We start from the raw sequence: 22847 nt of genomic DNA, 5'->3' as shown, positions 1-22847 counted from the left end.
CAAATTTTGCTACTTGTTGCGATGTTTTTATTATTATTTTTGCTACAGATATTTTAAAGTGGTAGTAGGATGTATACAAGAAACCATCCCGTCGTTACAAATATAAGTGCGCGCACACACAGTAATCTTTAGAAACTGGACAAAAGATGTCATGATTCATGCCTGGGTGACAGGAGTTTTAAGGTAAGGGCAAATGCCAAATTTTTGCCTAGCTGCAAACATTTGCTCAAAAGAATAGATGGAAGACTCTGCCTTTCTAAGAGCTGATTCACATTTTACCCATCAAATGGGTACTGAATGTCTTCTGATGAACAACTGAAATGTTTGACAGGGAAATAAGTGTGTCTAGCTGAGATGGATACAGATGGTTTTGTGCCCGATGTGGAAAGGTCAAATGGGCCCCCCAATTACGTTACTAAAAGAACATTAAATTAAATACAGGACAATGTGCTGCCCTGTACCACAAGCGCAGTTGCTTGTGGCAGGCCTTCCTACCCTGTCTAAAGTATGGCCAGGCCAGGCCTGGAAGTGTGTGATGGACACATAAGTCTCCCTGGCTTATGCCCACTGCCTGTTCCCATGACTCTCCATCAGAATTTGCAGCATTGACCAGGATAAATCCCGAAAGGAGGAGTTACTAAAGGCACTATTCCAATGAGAGAAGAAAACGGGAGCCATCTCAAACAAGCCAGCGAGAGAGGAAAATGGGACTTCCCCCCCACCTTAAAGCCAGAGCAGCTGTAGAAAAGCCTAATGAGCTGAAGATTTTTAAAAGGCATGTATTGTATAAGAAAGGGCAGGCCACTAGGACTGTGTAGTCCAGACTTGATGGGAAATCAGAAGATCAGAATAAGCTGGGGCTGGGGTGAGTGCTACCAAGAACAATAAAAAGGTGTGTTTGGAGGAAGAGGAAGGACACTAAGCCTGTTTCTCAGTAAGGATGGTGAAATATTAACAAGTGGCACAGAAGGCTGGATTGCTCAGTTGCTATTTTGCCTCTTGTCTTCCCCCCACAAAGAGGAATTGTGTTCCATCTTCCATAAGTAGCATAGTCAGCACACGAGTAGTGTGGCCAGAGCTACTGTTTGAGATTGGTAAGAAATTTCATCAGGAAAAGCCTCACTACCTGAGATTGCTTCGTCTCAAGGACCAGATGAATTGCATCCTAGAGGGTACTAAAAGGAACTCACTGGTGTACTCTCATAACTTCTGTCTTAATCATCTTTGGGAGATCCTGAAGAACAGGTGAAGTGCCACAGGGCTGAAGGAAATTGTTCCAGATCTTGAAAAGGAGGATCTGTGAAATGAGTTTATCTGACTTCAGTGCTAGGGAGGGTAACTAGAATAGATTTCAAGGGAGTCAATTTGCAAGCACCTTTATAGCAATGCAATGGTTAGCAGAAGCCTGCACGGATTACAAAGAATAAATGTGTCTCTATATATACTGTGTGTGTGTGTGTGTGTGTGTGTGTGTGTGAAATATAAAATCAAGTTCCTAGTTTAGTGGATTGAAGAACAACTGTGAATGCAATGATCTTTGTTTCAGCAAAACACCTAATAGTGTCCCCCATGATAATGTGATTTGCAAGCTGATTAAATGCTATGAACTAGGAAAAGATAGCATGGGAAACTGGACAGAAGCAAAATGAGATTCAACAGAAACAAATGCAGAATTTTGCATTTAGGCAAAATAATCATGGCCATAATCAAGTGCACAGGTATAGGGTGGAAGCAGCAGTAAAAATGAAGAGGATCCCAGGACAAGTTGATCTTGAGCTGAACATGAGCCAGTCGTACTTTGTAAGACTCATACAATTTTAGGCGGCATTAATACAGCCGTCGTTTCCAAGACATGAGAAGTAATAGTTCCGCTTTATTCTGTGCTAGTTGGACTTCATCCGGAGTACTTTGTCCGTTTGTGGATGCTACACTTTAAGAAGGATATAGACAAGCTGGAATGGGTTCAGAGAATGGCAGTGAAGATGGTTAAAGGTATGGAAAACAATCCCTATGAGGAAAGGTTGAAGGAACTGGGTATGTTTAGCCTGGAGAAGAAAGCACCTTTCAAATACCTAAAGGGGTCTTACATAGAAGACTTGCTGTGCTGCACCCCAGAGTGCAGGACTCTCACTGGATGTAATGGGCTTAAATTACAGGCAGAGCAGGTGCTGGCTGAAGATTAGGAGAAACTTTTTCATAGAAATAGCAGTTTCACAATGGGGACCCAGCTGCCCAGAGATGAGGTGCTCTCCCTTCCTGGAAGTCTTTTAAGAAGAGGCTGGGCAGCCCGCTGTTAAGATTGCTCTCTCCCTGGATCGCCTCCAGTGATTTTGAGCTTTCTGACAGAAATGGAAGCAAGAATTAACAGCACAATAATTTCCTGCAACCTTGTTTTTAAAACTGCGTGGGTAGTGGTGGGCTCAACCTCGTTTGTAACAAGAGAGACTGCAGATAAACAGTTATGTCGGCAGGCCTCTAACAATGAGTTAGCTGGAAGAAGCGTGCCATATGAATGCCCCTATAATCCATGCAGGAAGTTCCAGAGACAATAAACAATAGTTTATTTCCCCAGCAGTTCAGGAGTATAAATTGTATTTGGCACTCTGAGGTTAAGTTGAGTAGGGAAAGGAGCTGGTGTGGAAAGAAGAGGGAAATATATTTTGGACCGCTGAAAGAAATTCCATATGGGGAAGTGGGTTTTTAATATGCTTTAAAAAAGAAAAAGAAATCAAAACCGATGCTTCAAATTTTGTGTGCCAGCAAATATCTTGTCCTTTAAAATCCAAGCTAAGCCTTGGTTTGAAAGTAGTGGGATTTCAGAGCGATGGACAGCTTAGAAAGACAGGTGCTAAGAGAGGAAGAGGACGGATAATTATTTCTGTGACTTTTCATTGATTTAAATTCTTTTTCTACAAGTGGCTTCCTGGGCTCTCCTGTTCTTCCTGGGCTCCTCCACTCTGCTATGACCACCTCCCACTTCCCAATGCCTTAAAACACACGGAAACAGAAGAGGCGATTCATTCCATTTAAGCCCTTCCCTAGAGCGTAATATAAATGGACACCAATGACAAGTAATTTTCAAAACGTGCAAACATCCTCGTGCAAAGGAGGGGCCCCTGGTGCTGTGCCCCTCCCTTTTTTTTGGCAGGCAGGCAGGGCGGGAGGATGCAACTCTATATAGGCAATTGAGGTGGCTTCTCAGGGGCCGAAAGTGGAGGATTCTGGGAGCTCGTTGGTGAGCGTGTGCCAGTGCTCAAGGCGGCAGTCGGGAGTCTGAAGGCATGAGAGCCAGTGCTGTCGGCATTCTCCAGGGGCCCCTAGACCGAGGGTCACCCCACCTGTAAAAGAAAGATAAATTGGTTCTTGATGTTTGCAAATAACACCTTCTACCCTGAAGCACAGGGATCCCCCTCGTGGGACATCCTGTGAAATAGGGGGCATGCCTCTGTTTTATACCAGTTTTGGTGTTGTGACTTCTCTAGCAAAGAATTTTGGGAGCTTTAAATTGGCGAGGCATCTGCAAATCTTATCACAGAGACAGCCACCCACAAGAAATGGCAGTTCCCACGTTCCCGTGAGAGAGCCACTTTATAAATCTATGACGTTGGTTGAGGGTCCCAGAAGGCATATCCACATTTTGTAACCCGGCCACCTCCTCCTCTTGCTCTTCTCACCTATGAAGTCGTTAGATTTCCCAATGTCGTAATCCCAAACTGTTATCTCCAGGGATTTCTGACCAAGCTCTGACTGTTCGATCTCATAGAAAAAGTCCTGTTGGGCACAGAAAAGAGACAGAATTAGAATTATTGAAGCATGTTGGCTCTTCAACCTCCCCTCGCTCTGACTGCCTCCCAAGTCCCAGAACATGCAGTTACTTCACTCGTCCTTCTTTCATCACCTCATTATATTCTGGGTTCAGCGTCTTCTTCTTCACGGTTGTTTTATGCTTTGACTTCTTCTCTACGTCTGGCCTCAGGTACCTGCCAAAACAGCAACGGGGACTGAGCCTGTTTGTCTAGACTATTTGTCGTCTTCCTTTCTGTCTCGTTCCCCCAGAAGGCTGCGAGCCACCCTTAAAATTCTGCATGCATGTGCTAAAAACCACCACCGTGCAGCTGCAGAACATTATACTGTACACTCAAAATGCCGGAAATATAGAAGAAAATGCAAAATGACTACACAGACACAGCATTGTAAAGAAGTTAATTCCAGGGTCATTAAAAACAATCCCTGAAAGCTTTCCTTAAAATGGGATTTCTTTTTTCTTTTAGTCTTCTGAATATGCCTGCAGGCTAAGGAAAGGGTAGGCCTTTCTCTTAGGGCCAAGTATAAGCACAATTCCTCACGTTTTTACATAAGGGTCTGAGTATCCACACACATCCATGGCAGCTAAGTGGGCACAGCGAAGAATAGACACCAGCAATCCACGGTGCTCGGAGAGGTACGTGAGGGCGAGCAGGATACGACCCCTTTCTTCCAGGGCCCAGCCGGCTGGGGGTTCTAGCTATGGAGCAAGGAAAAGGAAAGAGCATGGAGTGCTTTTGTGCAAAATATCCACCCAGCAGCCTCCCAAAAACAAACCTTTGCAGCCTGTCAGGGCTGGCCCTGGGCATTTTGACACCCTTGGTTAAGGCTTCAGAAGGCCTCTTGGGCCTCCTTCACCCATCCTTGGCAGGCAGCTCTCCCTGGCATTTCCCTGGCACATTGCCTGCTAACATTGACTCGATCCTCTATCCTGTCAGGCCCGCTAGCCACTTCGCTTGCCCGAAATTTCAGCCTGGCAACTTATTTCTGACTCAACCCTATTTATGTCACAAAATGAATATACCACTTGACTGTTGTAGTAGTAGTAGTAGTAGTAGTAATTAATAAACCTCTGAAGTGGTTTAGAAGAAAGATGTGTCTGAGGGTGAGCAGGATAGCAAGGTAAAATACTAAAGATAACCAAAGTACATGTTTACCCTCTTCACCCCCACCCTGCTTTTTCTCCTCACAACAACCCTGTGAGGTAGCTTAGGTTGACAGGTGTTGACTGGAAGTCTCCATGATAATTTTTTTAAATGGTTGAAATTGGAATTAAAAAACTGGGGCCCTCCACTCCTAGCCCAACATTGTAATCACTTTGATGTAGTGGACCATACAGCTTTTCTTCACAGCTGAATAATATTTGGGGGAAAGAGCCTGCTTGGCAGGCTTACGTTCTGGGCCCTAATTATATAAATAAATTGTATCAAGAGATACATCACGGCGGGGACCAAATGTGGGTCTTCAAGCTTCTGTATCTGGTCGTTGGGACCCTTATCCAGGGTCAAACACCACCCCTGATTTGCATCTTCCTTGGGTGTTTTTGCCTGGCTGGAATAAGTCCTTGAACTCGGATAATGGTTCCTGCTTGCTCGGATTGAGGGTAAAAAGGGCGTGTAAAGTGTGTGTGTGTGTGTGTTGAAACTGTACAGAGGTAAAATTCACATTTGTTGCTCTGTCCACTTTTAGCTCTGGTCCCACCCACCATTGGCGTGTAACCCCCTCAAAGCTTGTCTAGAAGAGAATGTGGCCCTCAGGCTGAAAAAATGTGGCCCTCATGTTCCTCACTCTTAAGCTACAGGTTTTATAATGCTAGGAATAGGAAGGGGGCGGGAATACGCTCTCACCTCTCTCAGGTAACAGGAGATGCCACGCAGAGCTGCTGTCATGGAAGAAGGGGATGCCAGCTGTTGAGGGAAGTGAGGATTGAGAAAAAAAATCTGTTTTCCCTGCTCTTCCAAACAGAAACATGAGCAAAGTTGGAGGAGTCAAGGGACAGAGTGAGTGAGCAAGTGCACAGAGGAGGGAGAGGAAAAACTCCCTTGACATTTGGAAGTACAGACTGGTACACAAGTATGATGACTTGTAGGCATAAGTGATTAACCCAACAGAATCAAAATGCAATATATCCTGTGCATGGGGGTGGGTGGGTGGAATCAGTGACAAGACAGAGATGTGTTAATCTACTACACCCATAAAATCTGAATTCTGTGAACAGTATTAAATTGTAGAATGGAACTGCACACTTGCTGGTAAGGTGACGTATTTTGCTTTTGTTGGTCAATGGGGAGCTAAAGGAGACCCACCCTCACCACTCAAAATCCCGAGTTATCTCCCCTCCTTGCCCCTCCTGAGACACCTTCTAGCCCACTGGAGGATCACAAAAATCATGTGCATAAAATATGCTACAGGCAGGTTGCTGCCTGCAAGTCTTTTCACCTCCACTCGTCGTGAGTTAGCTGGGCTTTTTACACCATGAAGTGTTCACAACTATTCCAGCTGCTGGCGAAGAAGAATCAGTTGTGAGATTCTGGTGATTGGCAGAAAGCACTGAGTTTGGCAGAGCAGGGGAGAAACTCAGGCAGGTCCCGGGGAGAGGAGGGCCTGCGAGCTGTTAGTGGGGATTGGGACAGGGGGACAAGGCACTGGGCAGCCAAGCAGCTAGAGGATGTGCTTGACGATCCTTATCAATTCATAAAATAAACCAATAGATCCTGATTCCTGACTCATTTTGAGATATGCAATCGGCTTATGCCCGACTCTCACTGGTTGTTGTCTTTCCAAGCACAGATTGAAGTGTCTCTTCTGGCCAGGCTGGAGACGCCTCAGCGGCACCCGGGTCTCGCCAATGAACTCGTTGTGGGTCAGTTTGTCCTCATCGCAGACGGAGATTCTGGGAAGCAGAAAGAGAGAAAAAGGATCCAAGGGTGTGAATGCCAAAGGGAGCATGGGAATGAAAGAGGACCCTGTAGATTGGGATTTTAAGTCAGCGGGGCAGGGCGGGAGGTCTTACCGCAGAGTTTTCCGGGCCATATCCTCAGCTGTTATTCCAATGTAAGTCAGAGCCTCATTCCACACAGGGTTGAGAGTGTTGTGCTGGGTTCGTGTTTTCAGTTTGTTCGCCTGGAGAGGAGAAGTTTTTTGGGGGGGCAGGGAGGCATTGGAATAGAAGAGCAGAATATTCTAGTAAGACCAGAGGCATACCTGTTTCCTAGGCTGGAAGCAGGAGAATGGTGGCATGGAATTATCAATGTCTTTCGATTTATTCTCTCCTGATAATTACTGATAGCCCCTTTTCCAAACTGTGCTTTATTGAATGTCTTTTAAAGAGCCTGCAATAGAATAGTCTGGTTTCCCATATTTGCCTGATGTGGCTTAGTCTGATGAGGTGCATGGCTCTGTCTTGCTCCTTCTCTTTCTCCCTGGATGTTGGAGTGAGTAGCCGGTTGCATGAGCTATTCTGCTTAGCTACAAAGAAATGGGGGAACTGTCCTTCAACCTATTTGTCGCTGCTCAGTGTTGACCTGGGAACAGACCTACCGGAGGTATAGATGCATGAGTTAAGTGAACTTTGGGAATTGTAGCTCTATGAGGGGAACGGGGGTCACCTAACAATGCTCAGTATCCTTAACTACAGTTCTCAGGATTCTTTGGGGGAAGTGAAGTCTGTATAAAATGGTATGATACTGCTTTAAATGTTTGGCACTGATGGGGCCTGAGAAACACTGCCTTCCTCCTGTTTTATAGGGACACAAGATCTCCAGCTTGGTTACGCACCTTATCTTTTCTCTGCATGGTGGTGGTAGCTGTGCATGTGTATATTGGATAGTGCTAGGCTCAGGAACTGTGAGACAGTGAAAGTGGAGGCGAACCTGAAGCCATGTTTACCTTGCAGGCTCCGGGCAGAAGGTGCAGTTTGACATAGGGGTCAGCCAGGCCATTGAAATCCATCGGTTTCAGACCCTGAGAATAAGAAGACAGTGATCAGCTCCCCTTTAAACATAATATTGTCCTTATACATTTCATTAACATCTCAAGAGAATGTTTCATGCTTTTTTCTCAGACACGCAGTCCTTCGACTGTTGCACACATGACCACACTCCTACACAGAAGCAGCAAGAAGTGTGACAGTAGTCTTGACCTTATGCACAGTGTTTCTACTGCATATCTTGACTTACAGTATAAATGTTTTGAATGCCATGGCTAACATCCCACTTTTCCATGGACAGACCTCTGAGGTCGTTAACATAACGAAGAAATAGAAACAACCAAAGCACAAGCAACAGCAAAGCAAACCTTCAGCAGATAGATACTGTAGATATTTTAAAAAATGAGCTGACACCTCAGTAATGCAAAGGATTATCCTCTTCCATACAAAGGCAGGTCTCTGCTGCTTGACTAAAAGCAAGCAATGAGGTGGTCTTATGGGCCGTCCAAAACTTAGCTTTGCCTGGTATTCCTTCTCTCCCACTGTATTTCAGATGCCAGGGTAAGGGACAGAGATCAGGTTTTCAGCTGCTGAGCCACATGTCCAGGCAGGAGGGGAGGAGGGAGTCCCAACTGCAGGTACAGCAGAGAAGGGGGTATCTGTGCCCTCACCCCAATGCTGAAGGACTACAACTCCCATCATCCCTGGACTAGCCATGTTGGCAGGGTGTGATGGGAGCTGAAGTCCAACAACATCTGGTAGGCCACTGTTTCCCCACCCCTGATTTACGGGCTTAAAGGTTAAGACTTGCACTCTGAATCAGACCTGCAAATGAATAGGGAGCCAGTGATATGGATATAACACTGGTATAATATATGCTCTGGGCACCTCAACCTAGATCAGGCATAGGCAAACCCAAATCCAGTTGTTTTGGGACTACAACTCCAATCATCCCTGACCACTGGTCCTGTTAACTAGGGATGATGGGAGTTGTAGTCCCAAAACATCTGGAGGGCCGAGTTTGCCTATGCCTGCCCTAGATAATAAGCTAGTTGCTGCCTTCTGAGCCAATGGAAGTTTCAGACACTCTTCAAAAGCAGCCCTGTGTAGTAGTTATTCTATGTATGAAGCCAGAATTAGAGTGAGGTTGTTTATGGGGCACAAGAAACACAGGAGAACTCTGGGGAGAGCCTCAGTGAGCTTTGCAGAATCTGTGGGACGAGACAAGTGTTCGGGCAGAGAGGCCTTCTTGAATAATCCTCATAAAAGTGTCGGCTTGCCTTTGTTGAAGAGAACACAGACTCAACGCCACTCATGGCTAAAATAAATTATTCTGAGTCTTGGAATGCTTCGTGCTGTGATTTCTTAAACACTGTTCAGAGCCGCTGCTAAAGCATCAAGCTAAATTGGTTTCGTTGAAGGATTGCCACAGGGAAAATGGCACTTCCAGTTATATAGGAAAAACAAAAAACACATCATGTTAACACACCCAGAATAGTTTGGGAGGAAGCCCCTGCAACGTGGGGGAGCAAAGAGAGAAGAGAATGGTATGTGGATTAATGGTTATCAGTCGGGGGGGAAAGGGAGCCTGAGGTGTGGTGCTGGGGCTCTGGGTAATGATGATGGAGGGCAAGCGTTACTTTTGCTGTGGTTCTGAACTGCCGCATTGTTTCCCTTGCTTTCCCCATCCCTTCTCTGTTGCCACGGCAACCCCAGATGCCTGCGGATACCCGGTTGCCTGGCGTGTCGCCGAGGTGCTTGAAGATGCTGCAAGCCCACCAGCTGGCAGGGGAGAGGGGGCTTGTGTTTGTTGGCATGTATGTGAGGGTAGGGGTTGTGCAAACAGAGCCGGCTGAAGTCCGCGGGGGTTTGTGTGAGAGAGGTGGGCCTTTGAGTGAACCTCCCTGCTTTCCAGAGGCTTGGAGGAGAAGGAAGGGGTTGAGATGCAGGCGAGAGAAAGGTAACAGACTGAAAATGAGCAGCGCTGGCTCCATAATGAGATTTCCCCTCCTTGTGTGGCCTCTCTTATTAAATCATGTCCCTCTGTTGTGAAAACGAGACACAGAATGCAGAAAGCCTGCGGGTCGGAATCAAAAAGCACCATCCATTTGCAGGAGAGCAGTTGTTTTTGGGGCACTTTGCCAGATTGCCCTCATTACCTTGGCCCGTAGGATGGTGCAGTCAAGGGTGCAGTTTTCGGGATCATAGAGGATGTCAAATTCAAGAGTCCCAAGCGATGCTAGGAAAGGAATCGGGTGCCAAACAGAATGAAGAAAAAGAATCAGTCAGTCGCATCTGAATTTTCTTTTTCCTCTCTCTTCCTTGCAATCATACAATCTGCCTGCATATTGAGCTCCCTCCATCTGCCTATATTACCTGTCTACCTTTCTGCACTGCTCACCACTATAGGTTTGTGTAGAAGTCATCTGTCAGCCAGCTGGCATATAGATGCAGCTATTTTCTCTGAGATCGAAAAAATAATAATCAAAACCCTACCTCTCCCAGATAACCCAGGCACTAATAAAACTGGGATGTTCTGCTGCGACCTGCATAAATCATGCCGGTTAGGCCAATTTACCTAAGTATGCATAATTTATTTTGCTTCTGCTCAGGGGAGGGGAGAATCAAAGGGGCTGAGCGGTGCATCAGAGCCCTATATCCTGAGTACAGTAAACCCTGCCGAACTCCCTTCCCATTGGTATACTTTATCAGACATAACCCATATAGTTCTGATTACGTCTTTACAACCATCAGGTCTAGGAAAAGTGTGTGTGTGTGTGTGCACGCGTGTTCTTTTATTTTTTTACAGCAATGGAAGGTTCTTAGCATTTATGTATTTATTTAATAAAATTTATACAGTACTTGTATGTAAAAACAACAACAACCCTCAAAGCAGTCTACAAAAAGATAGAACAATAAAATGCAGAAAAATCCACAACTCTGCTTTAAAACATACAAAAGTTAAAATACTGAAACAGATTAAAATTACCTCAGCTTTCTAAGCGTCTGGGTAGGCTCGTCTGAATGTTTTTAGCAGGTGCCGAAAAGTGTACAGCGAAGGCACCTGCTTGATCTCAATAGACGGGGAGTTCCAAAGTGCATTAAACAATCAAATTTCTTACCCCTGCTGAATGGGTATTCTGTGGCACCTGTAGCTGTGCCAATTCCACCAATTGAAGTGGCTGAGTGGGAATATGTGGGGTAAGGGGATCTCATAGGTAAAGCAAGTTGTTAAGGGCTTTGTATACTAATAAGAACACCTTGAACCTGGCCTAGTATCAAATCAGGAACCAGGGCAGATCTCTGAGCACAGAGTTGGATCTTGCCTGGGAGTTGCGTAATCATACCCTTTGAACCTGGATGGCCTACCTTCTGATCTCAGGTGAATAGGGAGCAGCTGTAGTACTCAAGGTTCTGTGCTCTGCACATGCTCAAAGGCATTGTTACCACTCCATATATTCTAGGGTAGAAACCTGGTGTGACAAAAAAGTAGGCATCTACCTACTCCATGCATCTTACTTACATTATTGGTCCTTAGCTGCAGATCCCTTTCGCACAGTCTTCCACCCACAAAGTCGAAATGCGTGGAGGCAGAAGAGGACAATGCTTTTGTCTGCATCTCCAGCCGCTGTATACCTCAGTTCTGGGTACACAGAACAGCCTACACGCGCGCAAGTCATACATGCACAGGTGTTCCCTGCATGGTCAGAGAGAAGCAGGCTGCATGGACAGAGAGCCTGTGGTGCGCAAGTGGTACACTTGTAGCTCTGTGCACACAGAGCTGGGGAACACATGGAGAACAGGGAGAGCGGTGCAATCCTGCTGCTCCCCCACTTAATGCAGTCAGACTGCATGGTTGGAAGACTGTGTGAAATGAGCTTATGTGTCAGTCCACCTACAGATTTGTCCCTGCGTCTTTCCATCTGGGTGCATCTTTACTTGCACTGGTTCATAAATTGCTTTCTGTCCATCCAAATCCATCCATCCTCTGGCATGGACATTTTACCTTTCTGCCCTTCTGTCTCTTCCCATCCATCCATCCATCCATCCATCCATCCATCCATCCATCCATCCCTCCCTCTGCCTTGATCTATCCATCTTCCTTTCTGTCTTCCTCCACTCTGGCTCTCCCTTACCACCACCACCCCATTCCATTCATCCTTCCACCCCTCCGCCTTTCCTTCCCTCCCTCCTTTCTGGTGTGTATAACTACACATGCAACTCTACTAGCTTGCTTGCGTGCAAGTGTGTTGTGTGCACATGCGTAGACGAGAATACGAAATCGTCTCTCTCTTAAAGGCAGGCTGTTGTGTCAGTGAGGGTGTCAGTTTGTGTGGGTTTGTTTTCGTTAGGGAAGGTGGCGGAGCGAGCCATTTGTTATGTGCGAGCTTGTCCCCAGAAGTGTGTGACTGTGTTCCTTCATGCATCTCTGTGTGCGTCGCTTGTGAATCGGCACCATATGGGAGCAAAAAGCTTCTGCTCTCTGCACCAGAGTGCTTCTCGATGACTGCTGGGGCTGTGGCGTGTACAACGTGGTGGCCTGGTTTGCCTGTCATGCTAAGCCAAGTCACGGCTTAGTGCAAACGGACAACTGTGCTGCCGACTGAGAGAGGAGATTGCAGCTGCTTGGCTCCGCCCAGCTCTTTCTGCTATTCTACTGCACCGAGCTAAGCTTTGGTTTCGCTCAGATGCCGTCCCAACCTGGGCTCGTGGTGTAGATCTCTTCTGACTCAGCAGGGTTGCAACCAAGGTTTGCCCCATGGTTTATGGCCCACGATTCACAGCTTGAACACTGCAGTGGATCTTGCTCCCCCATCAAGACTTCTAGGGACCGGTGGGGGGGGGGCAGGGATGCACACAAAATGTTCTTACAGAGACTCGGAAGGCTCTCCAACCGTTAATTCCTATGGCAACACATCACCTGTGCCAGTTACTTAAACAAAGCCAAATCTGTCTGGCAGGTTTAACCACTAAGTCAGGGGCTAGGGAATCTCAGGTGTAGGTGCATGGGGGGGGGGGTGTTATTGGTTTGTGTTGTTGTTTGTTGTTGTTTTTATTATGTATTGTGTTTTTACTTTTTTTAATGTTGTGAACCTCCCTGAAATCTACGGATGAAGGACACAGCACACAAATTCAATAAATAAACAAATGGCGGCCCTCCAGGCTGCACTGTCTGGCCCTCGGGACACTTCCCAGGCTAAGCCCTCTCTCCTCAGACCACACCTTCCCTGGTCCATCCTGCTTTTGCCAGGCTGGAATGCATCCTTGAACTGAGGTAGCAACTCAGGAGTCAGGATGGAAAGATGTATGTGTTTTGTGTGTTGAGTCCCCATGTAGCCACTGGCACACAGCCCCTGGAAGGTTGCTTACAGGCGAATGGGGCCCTCAGGCTGAAGAAAGATTGCCAGCCCTTGACTTGAGCGTTACTTCTGTTGTCCAGACCCCAACCTAACTGCCATAGGATCTTTGCGATGGATGGGGACTCCTAGTCCTATAATGATATGAAGGCAAATATTTGGAAGTTTTGCTTGTGTGTGAACTGAGAAAAGTTGTTTGCGATAAATAGTTGTGGGGAGGTGTACGTATGAGAGAGAGAGAACACAAACCTGTGTGTGAAGAAGAGCACAGGTGTGTACCTATGTGAGTGTACCAAGAGTGCACCTATCTGAGCACTGAAGTATCGCAATCCCTGGCCTGAATCTCAGCACATTGACTGAAGTAAGTCATGTTGGCCTCGGTCATTTTTCCAACTTCCAAAGGAGTCCTCTTAGGTTGGCAGCCTTGGTGCGCAACTTGTATTATTGAGATGTGCAGCACAATCCTATCCATGCTTCTTCAGAGGTAAAAAGTAAAGGTAAATGACCTCTGGATGGTTAAGTCCAGTCAAAGGTGACTATGGGGTGCGGCGCTCATCTCCCTTTCAGGCCGAGGGAGCCAGCGTTTGTCCACAGACAGCTTTCTGGGTCATGTGACCAGCATGACTAAACTGGAGCAACGGGACACTGTGACAGAAGCCAGAGTGCACGGAAACGCTGTTTACCTTCCTGCCACAATGGTACCTCTTTATTTACTTGCACTGGCATGCTTTCAGACTGCTAGGTTGGCAGGAGCTGGGACAGAGCAACGGGAGCTCACTCCGTTGCAGGGATTCGAAGTGCCAACCTTCTGATCAGCAAGCCCAAGAGGCTCAGTGGTTTAGACCACAGCGCCACCCGCATCCCTATCTTCAGAGGTAAGTCCAGAAGTAAGGTCAGGGGGGCTTCCTCTTGCAGGTCAGCGTGTGTCTCAGGAATGCCTTGTGTGTATACAAGGAGGCAGGGAGGGAGAATGAGGGTCTGCATGCTAGGCTGTGAGAGAGAGTGCAAGGGAGAACTTTCCCACCAGGTGATGTGATTGCTGAGTCATTGTATGGTGAAAACAGGGCTGGCCACACCACAAGAGCCATCTCAATGTACTGACATGTAAAGGAGGTTCTAGGGGGCACCCCTTCTGAGTGGGAATTCTTGTGTAACATTTAGGCAAGTGTGTGTTTGTGATATGGGAGGGCTGGGAGGTATAGATCATCTGAAAGGCTTGGTGTTTCTGAGAACCGCTGTATGAAATGCATTGTGACAAAATGCAAGACTTACATTCTCAGATGCAGGTGAGAGATAGTGTCTAAGGAAGTAAGTGTGTGGGAGAGAAAATATAGGTATAAAAAAGCGGCTGGCCGGACTCTTGTAGTGAAGCCCTGGGTGACAGTATGTGAAAAAGTTATGGACATTTATATGTGTGAAAATGTCTCGAATTTGTGCCTGTTTTGGTTTGAGACTCTTTTGTATGTATGTACATAAGACAGAGCTGCTAGCTGCACATTCACTCAACATTTAAAGCACATGGCTTTCCCCCAAAGAATCCTGGGAACTGTGGTTCACCCCACAGAGCTACAGTTCCCAGCACCCTTAACAAACTACAGATCCCAAGATTCTTTGGAGGGTAAATGCGCTTTCAGTGTAATTCAGCAGGTGGTGTGTATGCAGCCATTCTCTCTTGTGCACCTGGCTGTAAAAATGTACAAAGGCAAGAGAGCTGGTGTGTAAGATGACAGCGTGTGTGTGTGTGTGTGTGTGTGTGTGTGTGTGTGTATGTGTGTGTGTGTGTGTGTGTGAGAGAGAGAGAGAGAGAGAGTCTGCATGTGTGAACATGCATGTATCAGATATGTGGTTCAGGCCGCCTATACCCCTCTCCACCCCCCATGGAATGAATAGATGGTTTGAGCCAGAACACCTGGGTCCTCTCCCCTTTAAAGGCATGGAAGAGAGGGTTCATACTCACTGCTGTCATCAGAATCGTCTCCGTCCGCCGATTCTCCTTCCCCAGTTCCAGGGGGCATGGCCGCAGCCCCTTGACCCCTCATTCTGTCTCGTGTCGCCAACATGCCCTCCAGCCCAGGATGTGGGAAATAGGCAGAGATTTGGGCAATGGGCCGGATTGGCCCTGGGGACACATCAATGGCCATATGTTCCCGGATAGGGACTGGAGCACGTTCTCCACGTCGGACGGTCATTGGAGGTGCAGTCAGCTGTGGAGGATGGAAAGAGATGTTTATTTTGATTCATTATTCCACCGTGAGCACCAGATGTAGGCTGATGTGGAACACAATCCTATGTCGGTTAAACCATAGAGCCTAGGACTTGCTGATCAGAAGGTTGGCGGTTCGAATCCCTGCGACGGGGTGAGCTCTTGTTGCTCGGTCCCTGCTCCTGCCAACCTAGCAGTTTGAAAGCACGTCAAAGTGCAAGTAGATAAATAGGTACCGCTCCGGCGGGAAGGTAAACGGTGTTTCCATGCGCTGCTCTGGTTCGCCAGAAGTGGCTTAGTGATGCTGCCCACATGACCCAGAAGCTGTACTCCAGCTCCCTTGGCCAATAAAGCGAGATGAGCGCTGCAACCCCAGAGTCGGCCACGACTGGACCTAATGGTCAGGGGTCCCTTTACCTTTACCTTTAAGTCTTCATGGGGCCGTCGCTCTCAGGTAAGGGTGCCCAGGTTTGTGCAGTGGTTGAAGGATGCGCACACACCATGTATTTAAAGCACAGTACTTCCCCCACAGAATCCTGGGAACTGTGGTTCACCCACCAGAGAGCTACAATTCCCAGCACCCTTAGCAAACTCCTAGCAGGTAGTAGTCAGGGGCATAGTGCCTCCTCTGACTATGGTGGTTCCATTTAGCCCATCTTGACTGACAGCCATCAGTGAGTGGGACATGCAGCAAAGTGTTCCAGTGAATCTTCACCTAGAAAGAGTACTCCTGCCTAGGGTGCTAGCCAGCCATGCCTCCCACCAGGGCACTCCATTCCACCCTCTGATTTTCTCAACCCGGAAAGGTAGCCCATCTAGAAGAAGAGAAGCTCCGATCCGAAACCTCTGCTGCTTTGCAGGATGTCTTCAGGAGGAGAAAAGGCTAGGGAGTAAACCCTACACAAATCCAGAGAGGAATCCCTAAGACGGTTGGGTGGTGCCTTGTACACCTTCCGGCATCTCCTGCAGCCAAGCTGGTGCCAAACCTATTGCCCTGCTTTCCTTTGGACCACATCAGGGAGGCCAAAAGAGGGATCTTGCCATCTGGGGCAGCCCAGGACGTCCATATGCCCTGCTCAGGCTTGTTTCCTGGGAGGTCACTTTGGTGCTGCTAGCGCAACGGTTTGGAGTGTCTCTCGAGACAGAAGGATGCCAGCAGCAACAATTCCATGGCTACTGAGCATCCTCAGCCCTTAATGGATTGTTTTAAGCCCCCCCCCCTCACTCTAGGGATTTATTTATTTTTACAAAAGTTTTTTTGTGGGGGTACTTCTGCAAGCATGTGAAAATGCCCCCTCTATCCTCAGTGGCTCCAATCCCAAGTTAACTATTAGAGGGAACAGTCAACACCCCAAATGAAATTTTCTCATCCCCCTTTAAAGCGGTCTAAGCCCCAGACCACAACCACAACATCCTGTGACAACAAATGCCATAAACCAATTACACATCGTGTTAATAAATGTTTCCTGTACCCTGATCTTTCCCACATCAATTTTACTGGATAATCCCAAATTCACGTGTTATGAGGGAGAGAGAATTTTTCTCTGTCCACACCAAGTGTAAATTTATGCTCCTTGACTGTCACCCTTCCCCAGTCATCGTTTTCCTAAGAGAGAGCCCTTAAATGTGTTGGCCTTTTCTAACCAGGCAGGCTGATTTCTGATTCCTTACAGCTGGTTCCTGAGTCCAATGTTTGTTTAGAGAGCCACACATTTCGCCTTCCTTCACAAGTTATGGGTGTAAACTGAGCACCACAAAGATCTGTGCTGGTGCCCATTTTCTATATGCTTCCCATTCTCTGAAGAAGGGAAACTTTCCCAGTAAAACCGAAAGGAATGTTTCGGCTTAATGGTGGGTTTTTCTCTCTCTTTTGCTGGAAAATACCAAGGAAGAACTTTCAGCTGCATCTGTTCACATTATGCAGGAAATCTGCTCTCTCCTGTCCATCTTTTTAAACATGAGTTTTATGTTCGTTTATTGAAAGTCAAAAGTTACAGAGTGAGGAGCAATGGGCAAAACTGGTGGCTCTTTTTCCCCTCCTCTGAAGCATCAGAACTGAGCTCTTCAGAGGTCCATCCATGCACTGAGGCTGCAATCCTGCACATACTTACCTGGGAGTAAGTCTCACTGAACTCAGTGGGGCTTACTCCTGAGTAGGTAATATAGGCTCGCATGGCGAGTGACTTCTGTTTTTTGTTTGTTTTTATAAAACCCCACAGTGTGTTAGAAGTGACATTAAATGAAGCATTCACAAATTGATGTCATGTTGTAATGGAATGTCGATGGGCCAAGCAGCAAGATTTACAACTCCGTAGACACGCAGGCAAAAGCTGTAGAATTCATTTACTGTGCGGGGTTTTGTGTGTGTGTGTGTGTGTGTGTGTGTGTGTGTGTGTGGTAGTGAGCCGATTCTAATTGAATAAGGAAATTGCATCGCCAGAAGCATAATGGCATTTTGATATGACAGTTTCTTTAGAGACCGGTGTTCCTGCGAGGGTTATTTTTAATTAATTGGTATTGGATTATTAACCGATATTAATAGAATGAGTTTGCTAAATTGAGTTGTCTTTTTATTATTATTTCTTTTATGTCTGTGTGGATTTTTTCCTCTCTTCACTCGTCAATTCTCAATCAGTTTCACCTACTCTCAGAATTGCCCTCTGATCTTCCTGCCCAGGATCTGCCCCACACATATGTAAATAAAAGCAAATAACCTGTAATTACCTAACATCTTGCTCCCCCCCACTTCTAAGCAATTTACCCCTTCACTTCTCCCCCCATACTTTCCAAATACATCCTTAATTCCCCACCGGACTCCAAGAGAGATGCCTGAATTGCCCTTCCCCTGTGATTCCATCTTGCACCAGCCCCACATCCGAAAAACTGCCCCTAGGATCTGCCTTTTCTACCCCCCACCAACCTCCCCCAAATTGCACTAGCCCCCCCACCCCAATGCACAAAAAGACCTCTCAAGCAACTCTTCCAACTCCCCCACTTCTTCAGAAACTCCTCCAGAACCTGGAACCCCACATCCCACCCCCTTTCCCCCAACTTGCCCCCCACAACTGTCTTCCCACCTTCCCCCAAAGTAGTGCCTGCACCTTATCCTCACACCCACGGGACCCCAACCTCCCCCCACCCTCTGCCCCCATCCTACCTGGGTGCTGCTCCTGTCAACAGGTAACGGTGGGGAGGGGATAGCGCAGCGAATGAGAGGCGGTCGATTGGGGGATCCCACAGACTTAGAGAGAGAGGGAGAGAGAGGGAGGGAGGGAAGGAGAGAGAGAGAGCGCAAGGGAAGGGGGGGGGGTTGCAGGCAGGGAGGTGGAGACAATGGAGAACCGGGGAAGGGAGGTGCAGGGTGCAGAGATCTGATATGCAATACATAGATTAGATCCGATAGACGATGAAGGATGGACTTTATCTGTTTGGGCTGAACGCCTGTGTCTAGCAAGAGAAAACTGGCTGCACAGTCTGTGCATGTATTTACACCCAGAGAGAGTGATCTGGCATCTGATCATCAGATCTAAAGATTGGGGCTTGATAACATAGGAATAGGGGTGATACAAGCATTTCTGATCTGCAATATCTAAGTAGAAAGTTGGATAGACTATATGTGTCCTAAATCTCCTCCTAAGTGTGTACATAGTGAATAGGGGGAAGGAAAGATAGCAGGTTGAAGAATTTTGCTTTAGTCTTAGGGTAGGTGGGGATTTTTGTTTTTTTTAAAAAAACAAGCTTTGCAAAACCACATGGAAAATGCAGTTTAAAACACCTACCAATGCAATGGATTGTCAAAAGAAGGAATGGGCTACAGGCAGGAGAAGGGGTCTGATGTGACAGACTGGATGGGAATTAATTGTGTGTGTGTGTGTGTGTGTGTGTAAGATAAAGAAAAGTATTTGCAAGTATGGAGAATGGATGGAAAGGGGGGGGGCACCCTGCCCACCCTGCAGCAAGACCCTGTATAGGAAAAAGTAAATAAAAAAGTGGTGTGTTTGTAGATGTGGGTGATTCAGTGGGGAGCTGGCCCTAGAGGTTTGGGGCCAGGGTAAAAGGATGAAAAGTCATTGGCTTAATTCCAAGGGTGGCTGGGGAAGGAGGGGGTGTTGTGTGCCCCATGGCGGGGCAGTTTGTACAAGTTGTGTGTGTGTGTATTGAACCTGGGCATGGATAAAATCGTGCCAGAGTTGGGCAAAAGGCAAGCAGGCACAGGAGCTGTAGGGGCACGCGAGTGACAGGAAGTCTGTGGAAGCAATTCTGTGGGTTTCTCCGAAGAAGTCAGCCCTGGACCATGGTCCTGCCACCTCAACCCACAAGTTCTTGCCCACCCCACAGGGGTGGGGGTGCCTCCCCCCCTCCCAAGACAGTGAATTCTACCCAGCTTGCCACTCCGTTTTCGTTTTATGTGGGTTGTGTCGTGAGGTTGCAAATGCAGCCCAGAGGACCTTTAAAATATCTGGAGCTGCGTGGCATTATTGCGTCCCTTGAGTTTTGGGGGACTGAAGTTTTTTCGCTCTCCCCCCTCCCCTCCCCTCTGTTACTATGGCAACCCTGTCCTGGACCTACTCCAGACCAGGAAATATTTGTGATGCTGCATATGCTGTTGAATGACATTTTAAGTGTGTTAGTCAAATAGATAAACCTGCGTTTTCAATAGGCAGGGGGAGCCAGGCCAGAAATCCCGAGTTTCTTGGAAAGTGGGGCTTAATCAGAGTCAGTTTGTGAGGGCCTACCTGGAATATGTGGAACAGAATAAGGCCCCCACTCCAGACTGGAGGATGTATTCCGCAGCATCTTTGTGACACAAGATGCTGTATTCGTGGTGTATTTATTCTGCTTTATCGGTCGTTCTGCAATGCTTCCCCAGTGCTGCCACATTATTGCTCTCCGGAGCGGGTATAGCATAACAAAAGCAGGGCAACCCTACCCCGCCCTCCACAAATCTGTGTTATCAAAAGTTATGGGATTTCAGCAAGAAGTTACAGGATATGCACTGATTGGAAATAAAGCAGTAGGACTGCCTCTAAACCTTTTGCACATGCAAATTGTGTATTGAAAGCAGGGTTGCGCCTGACCTCCCTGATAGCATCCTGTGCACAAATGATCATGAATAAAATGGATGTCTGGGGTGACCCAAAATGTGGAGGTTCAGAGTGCCTTCTGTCCCAAAGTCTCCTAGGTTTGGAGTAGGGGAGCAGGGGAAAATGAGATCCACAACTCCTGGGATCCCAGGAGCTGTATAGATGCTTAATTAACACATCTAGACTTATGATAAGATTTTAACTAGGGCTGGAAGCTGTGAAATCAATTAACCAGGGCAATTCATCAACTGGAGTTTTAATCACAGATTCGAAAAGCATACTGATTAACCAAATAAACTAACCTTGAGAAAGACAACTCTTTATTGTGCTTCAGAAACGACCTTGGATTGAGCAAAGGACTGTGAAGCACAGGTTTTAAAAGAAAACCCTGTATATTTCATAGTCACGTTTGGGCCTTGCAGCAAGTGTTCAGCATTGCTGCCATTGTGAAGAAGAGCCACACATATTTCTTGCTTCTGCTCGGCTTTAAAAGTCTGAGCCCCAAACGTCTGACTGATTGGAAGAACATTTACAGTGTCAGCTTGTGTTATCTCTGAACTTGACAGTTAAATTCATAACTCAAAGAAAGGCAGCGAGGTACCTGCCTTCGCAAAACTGTCAGAAATAAGATGACTTTCTGTTCTCTGAAAGTGAGCGGTGGCATTTTGTTTTGTCTTTTTAAAAAAATGTCATATTTGAAAAACTGCCATTTTCATTCATCAGGATGTTCCTTTAGTGATTGCATGTAGATTTAATTCATTCTGCATTCAAATTCATAATCCCTAAGCTAGGAGCACATTATTTCCACACTGGCAGCGTTTTATATATATATATAAAAAAACCCTCTCTCCATAGTGGTGTTTGCACACGACTCTAAATACATTTCCTGCCTCTTTTTATGTGAATGTAAAAGGTGCATTGGCTAGAATGTACATTGAACACCTATTTTTTCACTTCCCCTCTTGCATTAACCGCATTCACACATGCACTGGCATGAATGGTGCTCAGGCCATGTGCAAAAAATGCTACGAGAAACTTGGATTTGGGGGGGAGTGTCTTTCCCCTCTAGGGGGCACTGGAACTTATTCCTGGACAATCCGTCTGCTGGCGGCTGCGTTGGTGTTAACATCACAGGCCCCAGTATCAGGCCTTTACGGGTTTATTTCCCTCTGAACCGCAGTGAGAAAAAGGATCAATTTAATTCCCTTTGCAGCCATTAATTTTCTCCGCTATCTGTCACTTTCTGAAGCAAGAGGGGCCGAGAGACTGGAGAACAGAGAGTTTAATTAAGCAGATAAACAGCAGGGGGATGGGATACGGGCCACTTTTGCCCATTGCCCCTCCCAACCCCAACTTCTCATTGCCACCTGAAAGACAGTCCCAGGCTCCCTGCTGTGAAGCAGGGGGGGCGTGCGAAAAGGAATTATAATAGTTTTATGTGATATCTCTCTTTCTTATTAATTGGCTGCCTGATTATAATGCCGTTGCCGTCCAACTGGCGAGTGACATTTTGTCTCTGTCCCAGCCGCTGTACACGCCATGCCTCTGGCATTTGGGAAAGGTAGAGCGGTTGGCAGGGTGGCGTCGAGAAGCAAGGAGGGGGGAACCTCTGGAAATGGTGGATTCCTCTCCCCCACCCCGTGCCAAAACTCTGCTCTCCCCACCCCACCCCACCCCACCTTAACCGCTTCCCTCTTCCCAAGCCCCCTGATCATCCTAGCACAGTCTGTCCAGATTTTGCTTGGCACGTTTCTTTCTTCAGCTGCTATTCCTGGAAACATTTTCACTCCCGCCTCCAGGGCTGTATTGGGGGGCATCTTGAACAGAAGCGTCTGTTTGTGTGTGTGTGTGTGTGTGTGTGTGTGTGTGTAGGTGTGATATTTTGGTTTGAGGATCTGGGCGCTGACACCTGTCTCTGGAGGCGTTGAGGGAGCTGAACAGAGGCGGGAGTTGGAAGCTTGCATTTCTGCCAGGACCTCGTCCAAACTCCCCCCAAAAACAACAACAACACCTGATCCCTCCAGATATCCAGATGTGCCTCAAATCTCGGGGTTTTCTCAGTACTCTTCTTAACTTCCTCCTGTATGAGATCCAACATGGTGTGGTTGCTAGAGGGCTGCCTTCCAATGCTTCTCTATTATGGAGGTTGTCTTGATGGGTGGGTGAGGCTGGCGCTGACTGCATGCCCCCCGCTTTGCCCCATGGGCTCACGGTCCTTTCCACCTGTGTGCTCCCCAATAACGGGGAGAGAAAGAACCGTTACACTGGTGATGCAATGGAAGAGGGCCATGTGACCCTCTGCACACAGACTAAGAAGATTTGACCAATCGTATCTTTGCATCCTGGGACGCGGGTGGCACTGTGGGTTAAACCACAGAGCCTAGGACTTGCTGATCAAAAGGTTGGTGGTTCGAATCCCCATGACGGGGTGAGCTTCTGTTGCTCAGTCCCTGCTCCTGCCAACCTAGCAG

General features: G+C 47.1%; 1 protein-coding gene across 1 annotated transcript; it reads right to left on the bottom strand.

Moving 5' to 3' along the window:
* Positions 1-10: 10 nt before the first annotated feature.
* On the bottom strand, positions 11-18587 carry DOC2A (double C2 domain alpha). Its single transcript, XM_083469215.1, has 11 exons — positions 18450-18587; positions 15047-15293; positions 9892-9971; positions 7693-7767; positions 6818-6927; positions 6571-6697; positions 5652-5711; positions 4347-4504; positions 3899-3980; positions 3675-3771; positions 11-3338 (listed from the first exon to the last, which is right to left on the bottom strand). Exons 2-11 carry the CDS (start codon positions 15276-15278, stop codon positions 3199-3201), a joined length of 1161 nt encoding a protein of 386 aa, XP_083325341.1. The 5' UTR covers positions 15279-15293; positions 18450-18587; the 3' UTR covers positions 11-3198.
* Positions 18588-22847: the final 4260 nt, after the last annotated feature.

The sequence above is a fragment of the Podarcis liolepis genome (genome assembly GCF_965112155.1).
Source record: "Podarcis liolepis genome assembly, chromosome: 13".
Classification (NCBI taxonomy): Eukaryota; Metazoa; Chordata; class Lepidosauria; order Squamata; family Lacertidae; genus Podarcis; species Podarcis liolepis.
The sequence above is the reverse complement of the archived record's forward strand: the minus strand, read 5'-3'. Positions and strand labels throughout refer to the sequence as shown.